General features: G+C 42.0%; 1 protein-coding gene across 4 annotated transcripts in view; it reads left to right on the top strand.

Annotated features, from left to right (window-relative positions):
* FMN1 (formin 1) overlaps positions 1–23,032 on the top strand; it is a 452,266-nt gene that overhangs the window by 275,504 nt on the left and 153,730 nt on the right. For all 4 annotated transcript variants that reach the window (XM_059913697.1, XM_059913699.1, XM_059913696.1 and 1 more), the window contains 5 exons: positions 9,915–9,976; positions 11,926–12,014; positions 19,048–19,177; positions 20,679–20,825; positions 21,928–21,987. In XM_059913697.1, coding sequence (XP_059769680.1) covers positions 9,915–9,976; positions 11,926–12,014; positions 19,048–19,177; positions 20,679–20,825; positions 21,928–21,987 — 488 coding nt within the window. The remainder of the gene's footprint in view (positions 1–9,914; positions 9,977–11,925; positions 12,015–19,047; positions 19,178–20,678; positions 20,826–21,927; positions 21,988–23,032) is intronic.

The raw sequence follows: 23,032 nt of genomic DNA, 5'->3' as shown, positions 1-23,032 counted from the left end.
TAATTTAAGTCACCCTAAGTTAATTCTCTTATTTTCTGCACAGCAGCTAATATTTTATTTAAACTTCTCACTTACATCCACCACCAGAATATAAGCTCCAAGATGGTGATTGCTCACTGATGTGTCCCTAGCACCTTGTTGTGCCGGGCACCTAGGTGAGGAGGAGGGTCATCAAGGGTCTGTTGAATGAATAAACAAAAATAGTCCTGAAGGTGGCTAGATCTGTTAGAAAGGGGGTGGTGATCGTTGACATAATAAATGACGAAGCCCAGAGCTAAGGCTGTGTCTGTGGAAATGTAGAGGAGACCATATACAAGGGATATTTGGAGAGAGGATTGCTACGGTTAGTCCCATCGGATTCACACAGTGATGGAGAAGTCTTACATGTACCTTGGATTGCTGGTTTCAGCAAGAATGTGAATAATGGTGCCAAAAAACATAAAATGGAAATACAGGGGAGAAAGCATGGGTCGAAACAAAAAGGTCAATTCTGTTTTGGATGATTTGAGTCTGAGATGACTGGCGACATTTCAGCAAAAGTTTTCAATGAGCATCTGAAAATTCTAGCCTGACACTAAGTAGATGGGGGTGGGTTAGAGATAGAACATTCCCCCAAAGGTAGCCACCCTCATCTGTTTCTCTCTACCCAAATGTTGTGGAACATCTTGTGGGAGAAAGCCAAATCCCTGTACTGACTGAAGTTTAAAAGCACTGCGTGACTAAAGGCAAGACCTTGGTTGTGGAGGAAGAATAGTTTCAGGACACTGATCGTAATACCACTGCACTTGTATTTGGTCCAGGAGAGATTCCGAGTAAGTGACTTACTTCTTGCTGGTTTTCCATCTGCTAAACTGGACGACTTATATTTAAAAGTATTTGGCATCCTTGGACACAGTGACTGCCTACATGATTGCAAATTAGTGTTTTCATTCCACGTTAGTGATTTCCTCTTATTCTTTTCCCAGGGGAGATGGAAAATTGCTGTTGACTCTTCTTGATATAAACCTCCCTATGCATTGCAACAGACTAAGTGCCAGAAACCTCCTGGCATCTATTTGGAATTTCCCGTACACTCAGAATTCATATTTATAATATTTAATCTAACATGAAAATAAAACATTTTTCACTTTAGTTCCTACTAGTCCAGAATCTCAGTTTGGGGGTTCAGCTGCATCAAAGACTATCTTTCTGTTTAGAAATCCCAAATCAAAATGTAAGAGGATTTCAGTTAGTTGTATGCCCAGAGTCTAAAACCCAGATCTGAGAATGCCCACTGGACTTTGCTCCCTTTTGCCTAATAACTTCTGGAAATCTCTGTCAAGGTTTATGCTAGTTGTCTAAAACATAATGAATTTCACCAGGCATCTGAAGTTCACCATGAATTGTCTAGGACTTTCCTGAGGAACATTCTAATTCTAGCCTGGAAGACCTATACTCAAAGACCAAAATTTTTATCGTGCACCCCTGCCAGTAAAAAGTTTTAGAGCGTGCTTCTCAAGTTATGTTTTTAAGAACTTGTACATCGTGTAAATGTGTGACAGAACTAATATTCACATTATAAAATGTATGCAGAGATATAAATTAAAATGAGATTAATATTTCTAAATATCTTACTGATTTTGATGGCTTTAAGTTCTCAACAGCTAATATCTCAAGGCTCAGTATATAAATAGGGTGAGGCTTATTATTAAAAATCGTGGACTTAAACCCACATTTCAAACAGTCTCTGGATAAATTCTATTATAATTTATGGAGGTCAACATCTTGGCAAATCCGATGCAACTGCCCTTGCTTCTAATTCATTCCACTACTGATGAAGAACTTGTACTAGCAATCAGAGCCTCTGCTCTGCCATTTTTCTTATCATTGATGGATTATCTTCAGTCTGGGGTTTCTCTGCAGGAACCTTTTGAAGCCAACTTGTTTACTTTGTCAAGTTTAGTTAAAACCAGATTTCAGAATCAGAAAACGTTATTTAATTGCCATCGCCACCAAATCCCGGTATGTTGAACGTAAAAGAACAAGTTGAGGAAGGCACGTGTGAAGGAGTTTACCCACCAAAGGTGACAGGTGGTCACGACCTACTGTCATACCAAAGGAAGGCGCCAGGGTCAAGCAACTTATCAAGGGCTGGCAGAGCTCAGTTTTGGGGTGAATATAAACAGTAGTTCTAACGCTACTGGATTTCCTTTCCCAGCTTTCTCCTTCTCCCACCAAGTCTAAAACACCTGAGCCGCAGGGATCCCACCCACCTCTCTCTGAACCCCTGTGCATTCCTTCACTCTCAGAGCTGAATCCAGAAAGCAGAGGGTGGCATTTCTTTGTGCTTTACCTTCAGGCAACTGGCTGAGACCATCCAATCTGCCTGGAATGTAATTTTGGCTTAAAAGAACCAGAACTAATGGAAGAACAGAAGCAGCTTAACCCAAACTGTTTCTCATTCCACTGCCCTACAGAGAATAGAGGGGACGAAGGAGGGGAAGTTCTGTGAATTCTTCGCCTGTGCCCTTCTTTGAGGTTTGAACCATGGACAATTTTAATTGCACCTATAAAATGGCACCTTGCGGCAGAGTACATGCCTGGACTTAGGCAGGAATTGGGATTTTTGCTTTATAAGATTGAGTGATTTGGAGCTTTGGGAACAGATCAGATGTGTCCCTTTTGGGATTGTCATTTCTTTCACCTGCCAGCCAGCTCCTGTTGACTGTGTCATTTACACTTGCCTCCTGTTTCCATCAAAGCTCGACTAAAGGTCTGTACCAACTAACACGACACACTAGCAGGCATTTGGCAATGTAGATAAGATCGTAAAATATATTCCCTCTATAGTTGCTATTCTTTATGTGTCTGGAGGCAACTTTTGTTCGTGTTTCTTCATTCTCTGTGCCTTCGCTTCCCTTTTTAGTTGGTTCTGGCATGCAGTATAAAATTGCAATTATTAATATCTTTTCAAGAAAATTGGACTTTACATTACTGTAGATTTTCTTCTAAGATAATGCCTTTTCAAGTTCTGGGTTTCTTTTTCCTTTTTTTAGAAACTCTTTTTTGCCATGATTGGAACCACAGTATTGATTATTGTCAATAACTGTGAGTAGTTAACAAAGATTGAAGTTTGTCTTATGACATATATTAAGATAGCATACTAGAATCGAATTAAGTATTAGCAATAGTTAAATAATGGTGAGGTTATGGATCGTACAATACACAAACGACATTTTCGTGGCACGGGCTGTCTGTGGTTCCCACTGGGAGACTGCCGATTGATGTAAAAAGCATGTGATGCCATTCAGAGGCAGAGGTTTCTGTATGGACTGTTGTGGGTAGTTGGTTCACTGAATTTTTTTTTTTAAGGTGGTGAGAATTGTAGGTGGAGCGAGTATTTCTAGTCTAACACTTATAAAGGCTAAAAGAAGTACAATCGTAGTCCTGTCATTGGTTATGGAACTGAGCTTGGGAAATCATGCTTTGCGACTTCGTGCCTTAGTTTCATCACCTATAAAACTTGGGACAGCAGTAACAGCCACCTCATATGATTAAATGTAAAGCATTTAGAGCAATGCCTGGCTCACAGGAAGCTCCAGACAAAGGCTAGCTACTCAGTGATTAAGTATTCATCTCCGGTATGGTCTGCCTACTTTCCCACCCTCTGGTGGAGTGCACAGAGATGCCTTTAAGCTGCTTAATAATTGCTGCCCTCAGCATTTCATCTGGGTACATGCATGGAATGAGGCTTGGCCCGTACCTGTGTCTGCACAGGTGTGCCTGGTGCCAATCGGAGGAGGAACATGGTGGTCAGTAGGGAAAGAGTGAGGTGTATTGAGGAAGGGCTATAGGAGAGCTATGGCCATCATGAAGAGACTTGGGTATTCAGCAGGGCAGGTTCTGTGCAGCTCTTGTCCTGGCCTCTGTGTGGTTCTTCCACCATTCACACTCCTGTCTGCCCAGCCCCCTTCTTTTCACCTCTTGCCCAGTTTCATCACGAGCTTGGTCTTCATTCTCAGTGATGGCCTCGTTGTTGGGAGGTGAGACTGTGGGGAGATATTCCCGCTCTGCCTTCCCTCAGCTTTCAGATTCTACCACAGGCTCCTTCCTTCCATGACCCCACATCCTTGCCTTTCTCTTGAGAGAGGTTAGAGGAGTTGGTTTTTGGCAGGTTTGAGGGGTAGATCACCTGAGAGTTTAAAAAACCCAAGGCCTGGGACTTCCATGGTGGTCCAATGGTTAAGACTCCGTGCTCCCAATACAGGGGGCACGGGTTGATCCTATCCCTGTTCGGGGAACTAAGATCCTGCATGCCGCATGGTGCGGCCAAAAAAAAAAAAAAAGAAATAAAATAAAAAACCCAAGGCCTTCCATATTACTTTCCCCATTCCATTCTCTTTTCCTTACAAATTATTTATCAAGCCCTAAAAATATCAGTCATTTGGTCAAAACAGGTGAGTTTTATGTTGGCTACTCGGGAGCTAACAATGTTAACAAAATAATTTCTTTTTTTTTCCCATAAACTTATTTATTTTATTTATTTATTTTTGGTTGCATTGGGTCTTCGTTGTTGCGTGCGGGCTTTCTCTGGTTGCAGCGAGCGGGGGCTACTCTTCGTTGCGGTGCACGGGCTTCTCATTGCGGTGGCTTCTTTTGTTGCAGACCACGAGCTGTGTAGGCACGTGGACTTCAGTAGTTGTGGCACACGAGCTCAGTAGTTGTGGCTTGCGGGCTGTAGAGCACAGGCTCAGTAGCTGTGGTGCACAGGCTTAGTTGCTCCTCGGCATGTGGGATCTTCCCAGACCAGCGCTCGAACCCATGACCCCTGCAGTGGCAGGCGGATTCTTAACCACTGCACCACCAGGGAAGCCCGAACAAAATAATTTCTATTGATAATCCAATAGTCATCTTTGCTTTCTTGGGCTGAGAATAAATCTAGTCCATTTGCAAAGGATTTTTATACACCCACTTGTGAAGAGGTGTCATGTCAACTACTGAAGGACACAGAAAGAAGCATACAATGGGCTAATAGAGGCTATTTTTAAAACCAGCATCAACCAAAGCCTGGTAAAGCAGCCATCTTTCGGTGACATCTTCCACACCTTGGATGACCAAGTTTACTTTGGCTAATCTAACAGACTGAGTGTGCCTTTCCTACTTCAGTCTGCCATGTGTTTCTTGCCCAAAGATGTTCCTCTGTCAACAAGAACAGCGCCCTGAAGTAAGTACTTGTTTTGTGCTAATTAGAAGTCCTTCAAAACAGCAAACGCTGTCCTGTGTTTATTTGGACGAGGTGCACTTGGGGATAGAAAAGCGTTCAGGGTTAAAAATGGCTGGAGGGCTGCAAGAATTCTTGCCGGTTCTTTCTCCTTACCCTGGTCTTGTGAAAAGCTGTCTCCAAACCAGAGAGGGAATTTACCTATTGTGTAAGACCCTGACCCCGTGCCTGTGCCTTAAGCAGGCACATAGTTTTTATGTGCGCCTGTTAGTTTGAATTTGTGATACTGATCTGCTTTTTGTCCCTGCTGACGGTTATTATATCTTAATGGGCGAAACCCTACTCTAATGATCCTTGTGTATATAATTCTCGGAGTACAGAGCAGGCACCAGAGGACCACATAAAAACGTTTGCCTCAATTTCCCTGCAAAAAAGGAGCCCAGAAACCAGACTTGACCAAGTAGCAGATTTTTAAAGGTAAAGGAACCCAATAAAATTACCAGCTTTTCGCAGCGTGTGTCTACTTCCTTTCGACATATTGTGAAGTGTAGGTGAAATATTCTAACTGAACTGACAGTGGGAGTGGGGATAACTAAGGAGAGAGGGAGATAAAAGTAAAAACCACCAGCCATGATTGATACCGCAGAAGCAATGAATTGTTGGGGGTCCCCCCTTTGTGGATTTGGCACTTCACCTTTCTGACACCACCTGCAGGAGTGTCGGTATAATGAGCCCCATACAGATGGAAGCAACAGCTAGAAGTACTTGGAATTACTGTATCAGGGCTTTGAGGCGCACTGGAGAATTGTGTAGGCTGGCATTTGCTTATTCAACTTTTACAGTAAAGAGGGTGTTTGTCTGTGAGTGTGTGTGAGAGAAAGAGCAATAGAGTGTGCGTTTACAAGTACAAAGTGGAGGGGGCTATCTGATCCTAGGTAACTCCAAAAATATTTCAATAAATGACTGATTTCTTTCTACAATGTAATCTTCAATTAACTTAAATGGGTTCATGGGATGCTTCTAAGTTTGATGGTGAGTGCCTTCAAGAATCAATTCTCTAGGGACTTCCCTGGTGATGCAGTGGTTAAGAATCTGCCTGCCAATGCAGGGGACATGGGTTCGATCCCTGGTCCGGGAAGATCCCACATGCTGCAGAGCAACTAAGCCTGTGCGCCACACCTACTGAAGCCTAGAGCCCGTGCTCTGCAACAAGAGGAGCCACCGCAATGAAGAGTAGCCCCCGCTCACCACAACTAGAGAAAGCCTGCGCACAGCAATGAAGACCCAATGCAGCCAAAAATAAATAAATAAATAAATAAATTTTTTAAAAAAAGAATCAATTCTCTAATACACTGTCCCGTATTTGGGGAATAGCATGTTCAGGTATGGATTCTGGCCCTGTGTACGAACTTAAACTGTTCATGGTGAATAGGAGGCAGGATTATGTACATGCAAGACAGCTCTCCTATGAGTCACAGGACTTAGGCTCTTTTTACGTTTCAACCCTTTGGCCAATAACCTAACCTTCCCTGGCCACCCTATAAGGTAGGAATAATAGAAATCATTTAATTTCCTTAAGCTCTTGGGCTCAACCAGATGATCTCTTCACAGTGCTGCTTCCACCACTGAGTTTTACTTTACTTTTAAGATCCTCGTGGAAGAGGAGAAATCTCAGTGGAATACTTGGCGTTGACCCTAAATTAATCTCTCAGTCTACTTCTTCCTCTCCCCCATTCCTCCCCCAAGGATGAGATTAGAAGTGTAGCTCGGGGCTAGGAAAGGAATGGGCTTAAAAATCAGGCCAAGGCCTTAGGACTTCACCCAGTATTTAAAAGAAAGACATCTGAGGTATTTTAAACATCAAGTAAAATTTTGAGACCTGTGTTTTAAAAAAAACAAAAAAAAACAAAAAAGAACTTGGGTGATACGATGAAGCGTGGATTGGTGGGAAAGATGGAAATGAGAGGTAAAAATAGGTTAGCTTTCTAAATGGACCCAAAGGTTAGCTTTTTATATTTCCCTTAAGACATTCGATACATTATTTTTTGTAATTAGAGTTTTTGTGCATGTAAGTTTTCTATTAATGCTTCCCGAAGTTGGGTCTCGAGCAGGGTTTTGAAGGACCAAAAGGGTTTAAATTGCAACTGCTCCTATCTGAAACACTCCAGAATTCTAGAAAGTTTCATTTATAACACAAACTACTCAGTAATGGCAGTCTTCTTTCTCTGATTCTTTCCAGATGTTGAAGGAGATAAGACATTAACAAGCATTAAAACACATCCACAGTGTGTATATTTAACATCACAATAGTCAGTTTGTAGGTACCATTCTGATTTCACACCATGCTTTATACGCTGGGCCAAGCATACATCTTAACCTCACTTAATGTTTTCAGTAAGTGAAATTAGACCCATTCTATGGCTATGCTGAGGTTCATAGAGCTGAACCTGCCAGGATCACGTAGTAAGTTTTGCTCCCTCCACAGCAGTCATCTCGGTCTTTTTCTGAACCTTGAGCTTGTTCCTTCATCAGGATTAGAAATATCCTTCTGCACTTACCTCCCCCTGGAAGGCTTTTCTCCCAGACACTCACAGAACTGACCTGCTCAGCTCTTAGCTTAAGTGTCACCTCTTCAAAGAAGCCTTCATCCATTAACCTCTGTCATGTTGCTCATTTCTCTGCTTTCTTCATATCATTATCTGTAACTGTTTATTTGTTTATTTTCTGTCCCCTAAGGTGGAGTATAAATCTCATGAGATCAAGTGCTTTGAACGTCTCAGACACACATTTGATTTATGTAATCACTGCATTTTAGAACCGTTTCTAGAACTTGGTGCACGTTCAACAAGCATTTATTCAAGGGCTGGGTGAATGAACGAATGAATGTCGCCAGAGCCCATGCTTGTTCTCCAGTCCCATCCTCCCTACATGTTTTCCTCTGCTTCCTAGCATACTGCGGGGGAATTGGCTGAGGGTATAACCCATCAAACTGTGTATCTGGGACCCAGACTGATTAATTTCTGAAACTCAAATATTTACTCACTAGGAAAGGAAGCCAACAGATCATTCTCTTTCCCATTAGGTAAGATTACTTGATTATATGTAAGCTTGCAGTTCGTGTGCAGTACCTAGTTTAGGAGTGAACGTTTCTGATAAATTATTTTTAGAATTTTACTTTTTCTTATCGCATTCCCGTTGGCCGATTTTTATAGGAGACTATTAGAATTTACATAAACTAGACATTGTTCCTGGCCAGTTTTTGGTTTTTTTAAAGCATCAGACATTGAAAAATGCCGGGTCCATCTAATAAGTTAGTGAATTCATATTATCCCCACACAGTGTTCCTGGGAGGGTAAATTCTTGCCTTCTTTCCTCAAACGACATTTTTCTTTTGTGGTTTCAGATTGGACTTTTCAGAAGGGTAATTTTCCTTTGTCTTGATGGAATCTGAGACGACTGACTTTGTCACTAGCATATTAACCTCTTTTCTCACTACCCCACGTAGCTGAGGAATAGCTTGATGATTAATTCCTCTAAGTTAGAGAAGGTGGCCTATGAAGGAATTTTAAGTACATTTCTTGGTGTTCTGTGAAGTTACATGATCTTAGCTCCGTTAATTAAGTTTATTAAGATTGTATAAAGGGGTTCATGTGATTCTAAACCACAGAAGACGCAAAACAATTTGGAAGCAACCTGCCCTTTACCTTGATCCCTACCTTCTCCAAAATCCATGGTGTAGTGCCAACGAACAGAACAATGGTTGACGAGCAGAATTTTAAGGCATTCTAAATATTACTGGTTGGTTTAATAAAATTAATTAGCCTGCCACGGAGAAAATTTACTAGCGTGCTGGTTAATTTCACAATGTAAAGTCAGAGAAGGGAGGTGGGGTTGAGGGAACAAACCTTATTAGTTTTGAATAATTATTTAAAGATGTGGAGCTGCCTATTTCAAGCACTTTGATTGCCAAATCCATTAAGGCTTTAAAATCTCAATGTTTGTATGCTGGTGTATATGGGAAGGAATCTCTCTAGATGAAATCACAGGCATATTAGTTAACAGCTAAATAACTTATTTAACATACAGAACAGCAAGTAGGATCCAAATAAAACCATGGGAATGAGAACTTGCCTTAAGACTGGCTCATGGGAGGTTTCCATAATCTTAATTTGCCATTGATGCAATTATTGCTTTTTCTTGTCTCTTTAATCCAAACAAGATGTTTGCAGCGGCCATGGAAAGGTGCCTGAAATCACATGCCTGAATTCATTTAATTTGCCAACATCGTCTTTTTTTTCTCTCTCTCTTCCTGGTAATGGGCAAGAGTCAGATCTGGTGCATCAGGTACTAAATCTCTTCAATTACCAGCCGGGAAGAAAGATTTAACCTTGTGTTTCAAACCTACAAACTGATTTACTTTTAAAGCACAAACACTTCTCCTGTGGAGCCTAAATTAAACTGCAGAAAGGATGCAGAGCTTGAGGAATTAAACCAGGCAGGGCCAAGGCTCAGGCCAGTGATCGGAACCATTTCGGTTTCTTTCACGGGGGCCCCTGGTGCAAAAGGGAAGGGAGCTGGAACGAGCCGAAAGACAACCTGTGTGAGAGGGGGCAACGTTATATTGCTTGGAAGCTAGACGTGGGGTAAATGTGAGTGCAGGGGAGTCCAATCTAACCTCTTATCCTTTTTCTTTTTCTCTTTGGGGGCTCGGCAGCCATTTTTAACGTGGATGATTCTGTGGTTGATCTGGAAACCCTGGCGGCCTTATATGAAAACGTGAGTATCAAACACCTACGGAGCCAGAGTTTCCAGATTTTTGTACCTTAACTAACTTAAAAAAAAAAAGTTAATATCTACAACATGGTTATATGTGACTCCTTCCACCTGAAAAGTCACTGAGCCATTCATGTTCTTTGGCAGTGGGAATTGTGACATTGCGTGGAAGAGATTAAGGCACAGAAATGCAAGCTCAAATGAGAGCGAGCAGGAGGGAAGCACTAGGTTCTTGACCCCCCACTGTGGTATCTGGGTTAGTAGATTTCTTTTGCAAGGGAGGGCAGTTCAATGTGGAGGCCACTTCTGTGCCGTGGAACCCAGCCCAGCCCTGTGGCTTGTAATCAGGGTGCATGAAGCTAAGTTACCAGCTTAATACTGGTGTACATCAGTGTCATCCTCTGAGGAATGGGGATGCTGTTACCAGCTTGCATAATTACTTTTAGCCCAAGTGAGCTGACGGCACTGATCGTGGGAAATAGTATAGGATGGTGGGTGTGTGTTTTGGATTTAGAGTGAGATACTCTCAGGTTTGAGGTCGAGCTCTACCATTTGCTGCTGAGAGGCCTCAGGCCAGTTAAATTCCTTAAACCTGTTTATCAGTACAATGGGGATTATAATGGGCTCGACATGATTTTTGTGAGTATTAAAAGAGAATTCAATATATGCAGCAGTAGCAGTGTATTTTGAAAATAAACAGCGCTGTACACATATATGGTCTTTAAATGTGGATTATATGTGGAGATAACCAGCGTAATTGTCAGGCTTTCTTGAGACGATGACACAGGAGAGTCAACAATTCCCATAATTGTTAACTGTTCTGGTTCGCTGACTCTGTTAGGATTTGAAAACATAGACTGAAACAGATTCTCTTTACTGAAGTAATGCTATTTCCCAGGAAGCTACCCGGAGCTCTATAGCATGCTATGATTACCGAGCTCAAAAAACGATTTCATTTCAATACTTAGATCCCCTGGGACCTTAAGTGTCTCAGAGAAAATTTCCATAGTGTGATAATCCAGCCTAGCGGGATTGCTAGTTCCCTTCGCATTTCTACATCCTTTGTATATATCAGGAACTGTTTGGTACGACTGGGTGGGAACTTCTATGGGATGTTCCTATCAGGAAGGCTTTCATTAATAAAGAAGGTGCACAAGTCCTAGGCCATCGGGAGCTAATGGCACATTTGTTGAATACCTGGAGGGCATCACGGTATTGTGGAAGAAAGGTGTTCCAAGTCAGGCTCTTTGCCAGGTACTGAGTGTAAGCCTCGGTGGAGTCATCTTTAAAACAAGGATGCAATACTTGATGTCGGAGGACTTTGTAAAAGGCAAAGTGCCTTCTAGGATGCTTTTAGTTGTTACCTCGGGCTCAGGACTGTGCACATGATTGGTACTTGTTAGCTTACAGTAGAGGTAAGCTACATACAGCTGACATAGTTGTGCAAATTGAGAAAGTGTGAGACTAAATGCCAAAATCAGTGGTGCAGACAACGAATGCCTAGAAAATTCAGACAGAGAGAACCTGCTGACCAGAAATTTAAAAATCAGGAGCCTACGTAAGTTAGGAGGGCTGTTCGGTTCTGAGGATGAAGAAAGCAAATGCTAAGGACAACTTGACCCTTACCCTGTCTTACAGGGAAAGACGCAGGGGATTCAAAGGTTAGCAATCAAATGTCCTGGTTTCTGTATCCAGCTAAGGTCACTTGTTATGACCATCTAGTTTAGCCGGTAATTCCCAAACATTAGCATGTCTCAGAATCACCTGGAGGGCTTGCTGAGCCCCACCTCTGGAGTGTCTTATATCTGGGGTAGGGCCAACAATGGGCATTTCTAACTAGCGACAGGTGGTGTTGATGCTGCTCGTCCAGAGACCACACTCTGAGACACGCTGCTTTAGACCGATTCTCATTGCTCGCTTTTTGTGTGTGTTTTGTTTCTATTTCAACACAGAGAGCCCAAGAGGATGAACTCGTTAAAATAAGAAAGTATTATGAGACATCCAAAGAGGAAGAATTGAAGCTACTGGATAAACCTGAGCAGTAAGGATGCTTACACACTTTTCTGTTAACAAAAGGAGAGGGGCCGTCCCTATCTTCCTGCCTCCCAGCTCCGAATAACCAGATCTCAACTGTGCCAAGCTAAGTCACAGCAGCGTCATTCCCGTGACCTATTGCGTGCAGCAGAATGACCTGACTGCTGGGAAAGGCAGCCGGGAGATTTGTGCTGCTGGATAGCGTGTCTCAACCCCTCACTCCACCCCTCGTGACTCCCCTTTTTTTTGTCCTAGCAACTTGTTAATTCCTCCTAGACTAAACATTCTGGCCCAAAGGGTAACTGAGGAAGGGAGAGGTTACTGCTCTGTTTAAGGTTCTGCTGATGCAGTTAAAAGGGATGATGTCAGAGTCACAGAATTCAAATTGATTTTCCGAAATATCGTATCCAGTAAATGTAGCCTGAAGGTGCCAGCTTTCTCCCCAGATTCTCTACCTGCTCTGCCCAATTTAGATGTGACTTTTTTCATCCTCCCTTTGCATGTGCTTGTGCTTCTCTCCAGTCACTATCTGGAGGTGTCTGCTCTCTAGTTTGGGGTGCTCCACACACTTTGAAAGCCCAGAACTCTGGTGCATAACTGAGTGACTCTTGTCCTTGGCGGGGCTCTTGGGGTCTACAAACCATGGATAACCTTCTGGGGCTCCGCAGCCCTAAGGACTCTGTGAGAATGTGGGATGGGTCCCGAGTGGACAGAGGGCTACTTAGCTTGTGGCTACCTTGAGTGCTTCCTGCCCAATGCAGGCTGTGCTTCTCAACCTGGAGATGAGGCAAGGAATAGGAAACAAAGAGGACATTGACTGGGTTTAGGGTAACAAGTCAGCCCCAGAGACATTCAAGGGTCAGTCGCTTATACTGAAACCTTCACACCTTGCCCTTGGTTCCTCTAAAATGCCCCACTCCCCTTGGATGCCAGGGTATTGAGGTCCAGAAAAAACATCTTACAATGACTGGGTGAGGAATTTCTAGGTTTACTCAGTTATTGACAACCGTTTATGATAATTTGGGGACCCTTAGATGACTGGCTCTCACATGAAGCATATGCCAGGGCTCTCCCCCCAACACACACCCAAAGTTAGTTCGTGAAGCCTAGAAATATGGTGAATCAATGCAGATGGACTTCCCTGCCCTTCTGTTCCATTGACTTGAGCCCCCCGTCCTTACCAACCCCCACCCCGACCCATCCTGTGGTCCACTCCCAAGTCTTGTTTCCTAATATCATAAATTCATTCCTACTAAGGTGCTGATGACCGAAAATGAAGTGACTAATAATGGGATATTTAGACACAAGGCCATGAGGAGTACTTGAGGACTGTCTTAGTCAGTTTGGGCCGCTATAACAAAGTATCCTAAACTGGGTGACTTATCAACAGCAGAATTTTATTTCTCACAGTTCCTGAGGCTGGAAGTTTGAGATCCAGGTGCCAGCATGGTTGGGTTCTGGTGAGCACCCTCTTCCAGGCTGCAGACTGCCAACTTCCCTCTGTGTCTTCACGTGGCAGAGAGCAGAGAGGGGAAGCAAGCACTTGTGTCTCTTCTCCGAAGGGCACTAACCCCACTCATGAGGGCTCAACCCTCGTGACCTAATTACTTCCTAAAGGCCCTACTTCTTATTACCATCACTTTGGGGGTTAGGATTTCAGCTTATGGATTTTGGGGGGACACAGACATTCAGTCCATAACAGGGACAAGAGGGCATATCAAGCATTTGGGTAGTGCCAACTATGCCATGTTAAGCAATGATACTCCAAGCCCAGAGTTGGTAAACGTTTCCTATAAAGGACCCGGTAGTAAGTACTTTAGGCTTTGTGAGCCATTGCAATCTGCTGGCACTACTCAAGTCAACCGTTGTTGTGCAGAAGCAAGCACAGACAATACCTAAACAAATGGGCATGGCTGTGTGCCAATAACAGTTTATTTATGGATACTGAAATTTGAATTTCATATCATTTTACATGTCACAAAATATTATTCTGGTTAATATTTGATTAATATTAATTAATATTAATATTTAAATGGTTGATTTTTTCCAACCATTTAAAAATGTGAAAACCATTCTTAGCTGATGGGCCATACAAAAACAAATGATGGGCTGAATTTGGCCTGGGGACTGTAATTCACCAACCCCTGCTCTAAACTATGGAATGGCCCACTTGGTAAAATGAACCGTGGGTCCCTGCTCCTGGAAGGGTTCCCCTTTTCCTTCCTGTGTTAATGCCTTTCTAGCATTATTTTTCGAGATTAATTGCCAGGACACAGAATAATGGCAGCAGGTAATTAACAGATGACTTATTAAAGTTCTCCTGCTTTCTCTACTAATGATCTGGATGGAAGAGTGTTTTTAAAGTTTGTAAATGGTCATTGTAAGGGCTTCCTGAGCATGCTAAGCTCTTAGTGACAGCAAAGAAGATGGTCATGTTGTCTTGGTGATATGCTTGGGCTCAGCTGCTAGAGGGTGAGGCCCAGAGAGGTAGGGCCTCCAGGGCTGAGTGATTTTCACCTTTACTCCTGACCTCCTGCACAGTGTAGCATTTGTTTGATTCATGCCAGAGTCTGGTTTTCTGGCAACTGATTTGCCATTAGTTCCAAGTGAGTTGACTCTAAGCATGTTTTGCATGCTGGAAAATATGAATCGCTTATAGTTTCAGCATTGCAGTTTCCTAAGATTCCTGTGGTGCCCAGGCTGTAAATCAGAGCCTGGAGAGGCTGGCCTCCTCACTCCCCTCAGCAGCTTTCTTGCGCCGCAGGGCCAGATTTAGAAAGTCATTTCCCGCAGAGGTGTCATCTGCTTGGGACCAGGCTGTCTGAGAACCACTCCCTTCAGCAATGGTCCTCAACTCTGTTCACACTCTCCTTGGGATGGTGGTGAGGTGAGGGGAGGCTCTACTGGGTTTGATTAGGCCTGATGTGTGATTAGGCTTTTTGTGGCCTAAAGTGAGGACACCATATACAGCCTATTGGGACGCTCCACTGAGGCCCACAGCTGCCTTGGGATCCCTGAATGATATCATTCAGGGCTTTGAGGAATGATAAACCACATGTTAGTCCCTTGAAAACAGTGGGCCCGTTGCATCAATCCACCTGACAGCCGAGTTGCTGTGGATGTGTGACCCACGTACTGTGAGGTGCAGAATGTTTCTGCTATGTATCGGCTGTACTTACGGTCCGTCCTAGGAAGATCAGCCTGCCTTAAGGAAAGAAGAGGAAGGTCCCTGGTCTGTGGCTCTTTGGGGGTATTTAGTCCTTTCTATCTCTGGCCCTAGGGTATAAAGTTAGAGTAGTCCAAAAGGAAATCAGTCCCTAAATATTCATAAGTACCATGGCCTAATAATGCCCAAGACCCTCTCCTTGGGGATGTGTAAAAGAGTGCTTACCCTTGCCCTTTTGGGTAGAGTATAAAACCCACACGTGGGAGATAAGATATTAGACACTTCATAGCCTTTGAGGTAATCTGTACTTCTGGTACTTTCTCAGATAAATGGGAAATGGTGCTTTCCTCGAGACTTTGTTTTTCCCAAATTTGCTTCTCTAGTATGTTGTATCTTCACCTTCTACCAGGTGACCAGGCCCAAAACCCACACGTCATCCTGGACTCTTCTCAGCATCCCGTGGGATGGGTCAGCTACACTGGGTCTGGCAGCCTCAGTCGCTTTCTCACCATTCGCCCCTCAGCATCCACACTGCAGGCCGTCTCTCGTTCCCCCTTAGAGTATTCCAACCGCTCCCAGCCTCAGATCTGCTATCACTTCCAATCAATCAGCCGAGCCATTGCAAGGGCGATTTTCTAAAACAAAAAGCTGAAAGTGTCACTCCTCTGTTTAAAACCCTTCATTCATTCAGAAAAAGCTTGAACTCTTTATTTTAGAACACAAAGCCCCATTTTAGCTTCTTCTCACCTTTCCCCACGAATATCATTCAGCCTGTCCAGGCTCTCGCTGGCACTTTCTTACATGTGTCCTGCACAAGGACCAGAGGGCTCCCGGAGACCTTGGCTGACATGGTCCCTCCAGGGCTCTGACTTTGATGCCCTGCGTATGGCTTCCATAGCTCCTATTTTAGGCCCCATCACCGAGAGCACTCATCACACTCGTGGTAACTGTGGATTTATTTCTCAGGTGATCAAGAAGGAATTGTGTTTAAGTTAAATTCTGTTCTCAGGTCTTAGCATGGTGCCCGACACACTGTAAATGCTTCATACACATCTAAAGACGCTAAAATTCTTGGTGAGTGATGCTCTGGTATTTTTGGTGACACATTCTCTACAGTTCTATCCAAAAGTATTGTGAAATTTCTGAATTTCCCTCCCCACCTCCAACTCTGGATATGTGCTTCGGCCCCTTCTCCATACACAGAACATTGGGTCTTTAAGATTTTCTGAGAGCCTTCCAAGTGCAAGCCCTAGTTCCAGTAAAGCTTTGATCCCAGGGAACCTTGTAGTTCTATTTTACTCTTTTTTCTGGGTAGCACAAATTGCTTGAGCCTATGGGCTCATCTCCTCATGTTGGTCCTAAACCTCCTATTTGGAGACTAGTTATAAGTAATTGTTTATACAGCATTTCCTTCTTCTCATCTAAGACTTTGCTGGTAAGCTGGGGTGTTGATCTGTATATTCTCTCCATCAATTCTTCACTCACTGTGTTCATTTAAACGAGGAAGTGTACCCACTCAGGGATCTGGGTCCTACTTAGGGAATAGTGTTTCATGGTTGCATTTGGAAAGGGAGAAATGCAGGGTGCTACACTTGAGGTAGCTCTCAGCAGCGTCTGAATAAGTAAAACTTCCCAAGACTCACTACAGGACCAAATGCCTCCAGTCCCACAAGCTTTTTACTGCTCATGTTTGTGAGAACTGGCGATACCCCTGATTTCAGTCATAAATGAATCAATGGTTTAATACTAATTTTACAAAGAAACAATTCACATGTAGAGTGTAATTTTTTCATCTTGTCCTAATTCAGAATTCCTTTGGGTTTCCACTTTTATATCCCATCACATGGTTTTCATAATAATCAGAGTTACAGAACCTTAAAGCAAAGGTATGTTTTCTTTTATGGGCATTCTTTGCTTCCTCTCAGTGTCATTTAGAAAAAAAAGGATTATGACCTGGTTGTAGGATAAATAAGAAAAACAGCTGATTATTAGAATCTTATTAAAACCCAAGTGTCCCTAAAAGAGGCGCAGAGTATTAGCTAAGGAAATTTCTTTGGTTATGGAAAGAAGGGGACTCCAGCTTTGCTCCTAGGTAAAAGCATTCTTGGTAAGAGGTTACAAAACGTCAAGGTAATGATGTTATGGTTTGACCAAGACTTTCAGAACTATCAGTTATTCATCATTTCAACCCCCAAATGGATTTAAAAGCTTTTAGTGGATTCTCTCCTTTTCTGAATTCATGTCCAACTCTTTCCATCCATTTTAGTGTATACCCCTACCTCGGGTGGTTGGCCTAGAGGATATGTAGCTCTTCCAACTTAATTTTGCAAAGGGCACCAGTGCCCAGCTGCTCAGACAGTGAGTTTCTGTGTGTAGGTCAGTACTCACCTTTAGCTTTTAAGATCTGTCTTGCCATAGTTTTTAAGAAACTTTAGATTGTGCCCACTTAATGAGTGCCTCCTTTGTTCCAAGCATGGAGCTATGAAGTCCTGTCTGTGTAGGTAAGTTGTTGTGGAAAAGTAAACAAATACCTGCAGAATAGAATCATTATAGATTATTATAATTGTTTGAACAACAAAAAAAATAGTAATCTAACTTCAGAAAGAGATTATTTTTTCACTTGTCTATAGACATTTGCCTCAAGTCTTCCCCTTACTTAGCCCGTGTTAATACACCATTAGAGAATGCTACATTATAAAGGGAATCTATTGTGTATTTTTTTTTTTTTTTCAAACACTAAAGATTAATGCTTTCCATTTCGGTTTAGTCTTACTTGGGTGGCAAGAGACAGATAGCTTCACATGGTTCAGTGTACTTGCATTAACTTTCTGTTCTTAATTTATACACCATATGTTTGCTCACCATTATAGAAACCCATTTTATTTTTTTTTAAATTTAAAAAATTTTTTATACAATTTTTAAAGGTTATTTTCCACTTACAGGTATTACAAAATGTTGGCTATATCCCCTGCGTTGTACAATATATCTTTGAGCCTATCTTATACCCAATAGTTTGTACCTTCCACTCCCCTACCCTTATATGGCCCCTCCCGCCACGACTGGTAACCACTAATTCTCTGTATCTGTGAGTCTGCTTCTTTTTTGTTATATTCACTATTTTGGTGTATTTTTTAGATTCCACATATAAGTGATATCATACAGTATTTGTCTTTGTCTGACTTATTTCGCTTAGCCTAATGCCCTCCAAGTCCATCCATGTTGCTGCAAATAGCAAAATTTCATTCTTTTTTATGGCTGAGTAGTATTCCATTGTGTGTGTATATGTATGTGTGTTTATGTATATATACATATACCACATCTTCTTTATCCATTCATCTGTCAACGGATGCTTAGGTTGCTTCCATATCTTGGCAGTTGTAAATAATGCTGCTGTGACTGTTGGGGTGCATGTATCTTTCCAAATTAGTGTTTTTGTTTTTTTTGGATTTTGTTTTGTTTTTTTTGGAGTGGAGTTGCTGGGTCATATAGTAGCTCTATATTTTTTTTTTTTTTTGAGAAACCTCCATACTCTTTTCCACAGTGGCTGCACCCATTTACATTCCCACCAACAGTGTACGAGGGTTCCCTTTTCTCCACATCCTCGCCAACATTTGTTATTTGTGTTCTTTTTAATGATAGCCATTCTGACAGGTGTGAGGTGATATATAGAAACCCATTTTTAAAAGTGGCTTTGTTGTCAACAATAGAGCACATACCCTTGGAGTCCCCTGAGTTTGCCTATTTGATGCCTTTTTAATTGTTCAATTAACATTGTCAAACAAGGAATGCTCTCACGACGAATCTCTTTCTGCTGTCTTTTTATTTTCCTTGCTATTATATGTGAAGTCAGATGATTCATTCTTAATTTTTACAGATTTTTACACGAGTTAGCCCAGATCCCTAATTTTGCTGAACGTGCCCAGTGTATAATCTTCAGATCTGTCTTTTCTGAGGGCATTACTGCCGTGCACCGAAAGGTAGAGATCATCACACGAGCCTCTAAGGTATGTTTGCTGTCTAATTCAAAGACAGCTTTGCCCTCCTTGGGGGTAAAGGAGGGAGTGGGGAGTGGGAAAGATCAACTCGGGTCCCTTTGCAGAAATATTGTGGACTTAAGATTGTGTGTTTTCCTGAGTATAACTGTGACGATTATCCCGTGTGAACGTGCATGCAGGTGAGTGAGTAAGAAAGAAGGAGATGCAGATTGACAGAGGAGAAAGAGGGAGAAAAAAACAACACTTTTACAGATTTCTTCTCACATATTCCAAATACCTCCCAATGTGGCCACTTAAAACCAACCTAAATAGTATAGTGTGTTTTCCATTCTGACTGTCTAGATTGCAAAAAGAGATTTGCCTTAGACCAAGCATTGGATCATCTGAAATGTGTTTACATAGTAAAATAAAAATATTCTAGAGACTTGATAAATGAAATCAATGATTATGATAATGAGTGATGGGCCGATAAGTTTTTGTTGGCTTTACCACACTGGTGTTCGTTATAAGGTTAAATTCTTGAACGTGGCTTTTTCTCCCAATGACGCACGTCCTTCACCACATGATGATCCTCCACAAATACTGTAATGTTTAGTTGCTTATCTGAAGGCATGGGGTTTTTTCCTTCTAAAATACAAAAGATTTCACTAAAGAAAGCCTAAATATTACCAAGGTATATAATATACACCCTCTAATAACGCCCTACAAGGCAGGAGCAGAGGTCGTCCTAGAGCTGCACTTGGTTTTCTTTCTTTACCCTAAAATAAAGGAAAATAAAGTCGACTAAAACTGTAGAGAAGGGGGAAAGTATCAATTTGAAAGTTTGCACTTGGAGCAAAAGAATGAGAGAGAGAGGAAAAACAAATGAGATGGGGAGCTGAAGAAAGCCCCAAGCAGCTTGAAATTAATAGACAAATAGTAAAAGTTAATAGACAAATCAGCAAACACTTAATAAACATAGCCTATGACCTTGAAATACATTATTGTATTCACCTCTGAGGATTCTGTAGTTCACCTCTGAGGATTATTTCCTGGGATAAGGAAGTATAGGCTTGCTATTGTATCTACCCTACATTTAACTGTGCTGTTTATATAGATACATAGTCCAAAACCAGATCCTGAAATGATCTTAAACACCTTCCTACTTAGAAGCCGTCAAATACAAAGCCTAACTGTAACAACTGTCTTTTTTCAATTTCTAAATCCTTTAAAATAAGTATTTAAAAAATAAAACTGGCTCAAATAGAAATATAAAAACTAATATTTAATATTCAGTATTAGAACATGCACAGTTCGTAATTCATTGAAAGGATAAAAAGATGATGGCTGTTAACATATTTTTTAAGACACTTATGGCCTAGTGAAGTGTATTTTCCATTTCACCAACTATAAATCCAGTTGGTAACAGGCCAGCAAACAGCCTATCAAGTGCTCAGTGAATATTTGTTGTTGAACGGACATAGGTGCATTTGGAGTTCAGCCGCATAATAACTGGTGTTTGCCTTCCCAGGGCTTGCTGCAAATGAAGAGTGTGAAGGATATTTTGGCTCTCATTCTGGCTTTTGGAAACTATATGAATGGAGGAAATAGGACTCGGGGACAAGCAGATGGATATAGCTTAGAAATTCTGCCCAAACTCAAGGACGTCAAAAGTCGGGTATTTATTTATTTTTCATAACGAAGGTCTGTGAGCTGTCATTATTTTCCTTGTATACCTTCAATTTAAAAAAAAGTGTACCTGGTTGTTCCGTTCATCTCTAGCCTCCCCCTAACAGTACAGTTTTTTTCTTTGCTTTCTTTTGAATAAAGACGGGTTTTTCATGTTTCATCTTCTTTTGATGACAAAATCCCCAACATTCATTTGCTCGAAAGCACACAGTTAGATGTTGAACTGCCGTGAGCAGAATAAAGCAGATAGCGTACAGTAGTAGCCATAGCACAAGGCTTGAGTCTGCTTGAATTTGGTGTTAGCTACTTGTAATTTACTCACTCCTAAGTAGAGCGCAATGCTGACTCACCAAGGGAGCTGAGCGTTTGAATTATTCTCTGGTCCACAACAATTGGGCTGGGGGTCTACTGTCAAACCCTCTGAGCCTGATTATCACTTGGCTCCACACCCTGCAGAGCGACCTCTTTAGAAACAACCAGCCCATATCTAGGCGTCCCCTGGGGGGGCAGGGGGCGTGGAGGGAGGGGAAACACACAGGCAAATTAGAATTAGACCCACGTGAACAAGACACAAAGGCTGCCTTGTGGGAGGGCCTGCTCTCCCCTGGAGTCCCAGGGTCATAAAGTGGCAGGGTGTTCCTTTTAAGCCGCCTTGATTGTTTTTCACGCCAGTAAGAACACACATTTTTTGAAAGGTGGGAAGGGAGGGATGGTCTTCTGTTCTACTCTCTGGTTCCCTTTAGCACTCCCCTACCCCCTCCCTTCTTGGCTTTATGCCTGAAAGTACTGAGACAGTCTTTTGGTTGGCTGGTGCTTGTCTTAGCCATTGCCTCAGAGGCCTTATGGATTACCTCTTTGGGTTTTTCCCCCCCCCAAGGAAGAGTGTAGTGTCATTTCTTTGTATAGATGCCATAAAAATGAATGGGACAAGGAGGAAAGAGGACAGTCTCGCCAGTCTCAAACAGAATTAGGACCAGGTATCACAAATTAAAAGTATTAGAGTTACAAAGTGAGGTTTCAGCTCTTTGACTATCTAATATGGCAGAGTCTCATGTGAATGATATTCATTTACGCTTCTCTTTTAAACCTAGGATAATGGGATTAATCTGGTGGACTACGTTGTGAAATATTACCTGCGTTACTATGATCAGGTAAGAAATAGCGTTATGTGGAAAACTACACTAATGGGGTTTCAGCTCCTGCACATTGCTGGCGTTCAGAAATTGGATGATGGATGGATGGATGGATTTCAAGTCCAACATAGAATTTGAGAGCTCTCCAGCTTCCTTGGTTTACAGATGGGAACACTGGAGCCAAGAGAGTTTAGCTGACTCTTGTAAAGAGAAGCATTATTCAGTGGCACAAATCTACTGACTCTTAATCCACTGTATAACACAGCTTCAAAGAGACCCCTAGTCATCTCAGTGCCTTCTGACCAGATTGTGAGGGTCTCTGTGAAACCCATATCCATTCAGTAATTGGTTATATTTGAAACTAGATTCTGGGATGCAGACCAAAATTTAGGAACTTAAGATGCAATGATACCCAATACTTTATCAGCAGTGTTCATCTGTGAACAAGTTAAAGACGTGGAATTTGAAATCCATCTTCTCTGCTTAGATTACATTGGGCCATTAGAAATAAAAATTTCTGTGAGAATCCACCTGAGCGCAATTTTCTGTGTTTTATTCCTTCTCATTAAATCGAGAACAAGGAGTCCTAGCTTTGAGAAGAAAGAGGTACTATTGTAAGTTGTTGAGAAACCTAGCAGTCAATAAATGGAAAAAGTCTCAGGAAAATGTTGTCAGGAGTCCCGCTTAACTATCCACATAAGCAGAGTTTTTCCTAGGTACCAAGGGAAGAAAAGTAAAGATTCCAGGGCCTCGTTTTCAAAAGGCCTACAGTTTCATGCAGAAGACAAGTTAAGCACTGATGAAGTCTTTAGTCATCTCTCCTGCCCTCCTGGTGGGTTTATCTAACTGTTGTCAATGTATCTACCACCAGGTTTATTATTCCCCTTTATATAGATATCATTGAGCAATTACCTAGCTTCCCGGCATTGCTCCTTGAGGTCCAGAACTCTTTGTTGTCTCTTTTTTCATGTCTGTAATGTAGGTGCTTGATAAATACTTGCTGAGTTGAATGTACTGTAAATATCCACAAGCATGTAATAAGTAGCATCTGTAACAAACAAGA

This window comes from Balaenoptera ricei, chromosome 2 (genome assembly GCF_028023285.1).
Source record: "Balaenoptera ricei isolate mBalRic1 chromosome 2, mBalRic1.hap2, whole genome shotgun sequence".
Lineage (NCBI taxonomy): Eukaryota > Metazoa > Chordata > Mammalia > Artiodactyla > Balaenopteridae > Balaenoptera > Balaenoptera ricei.
The sequence above is the reverse complement of the archived record's forward strand: the minus strand, read 5'-3'. Positions and strand labels throughout refer to the sequence as shown.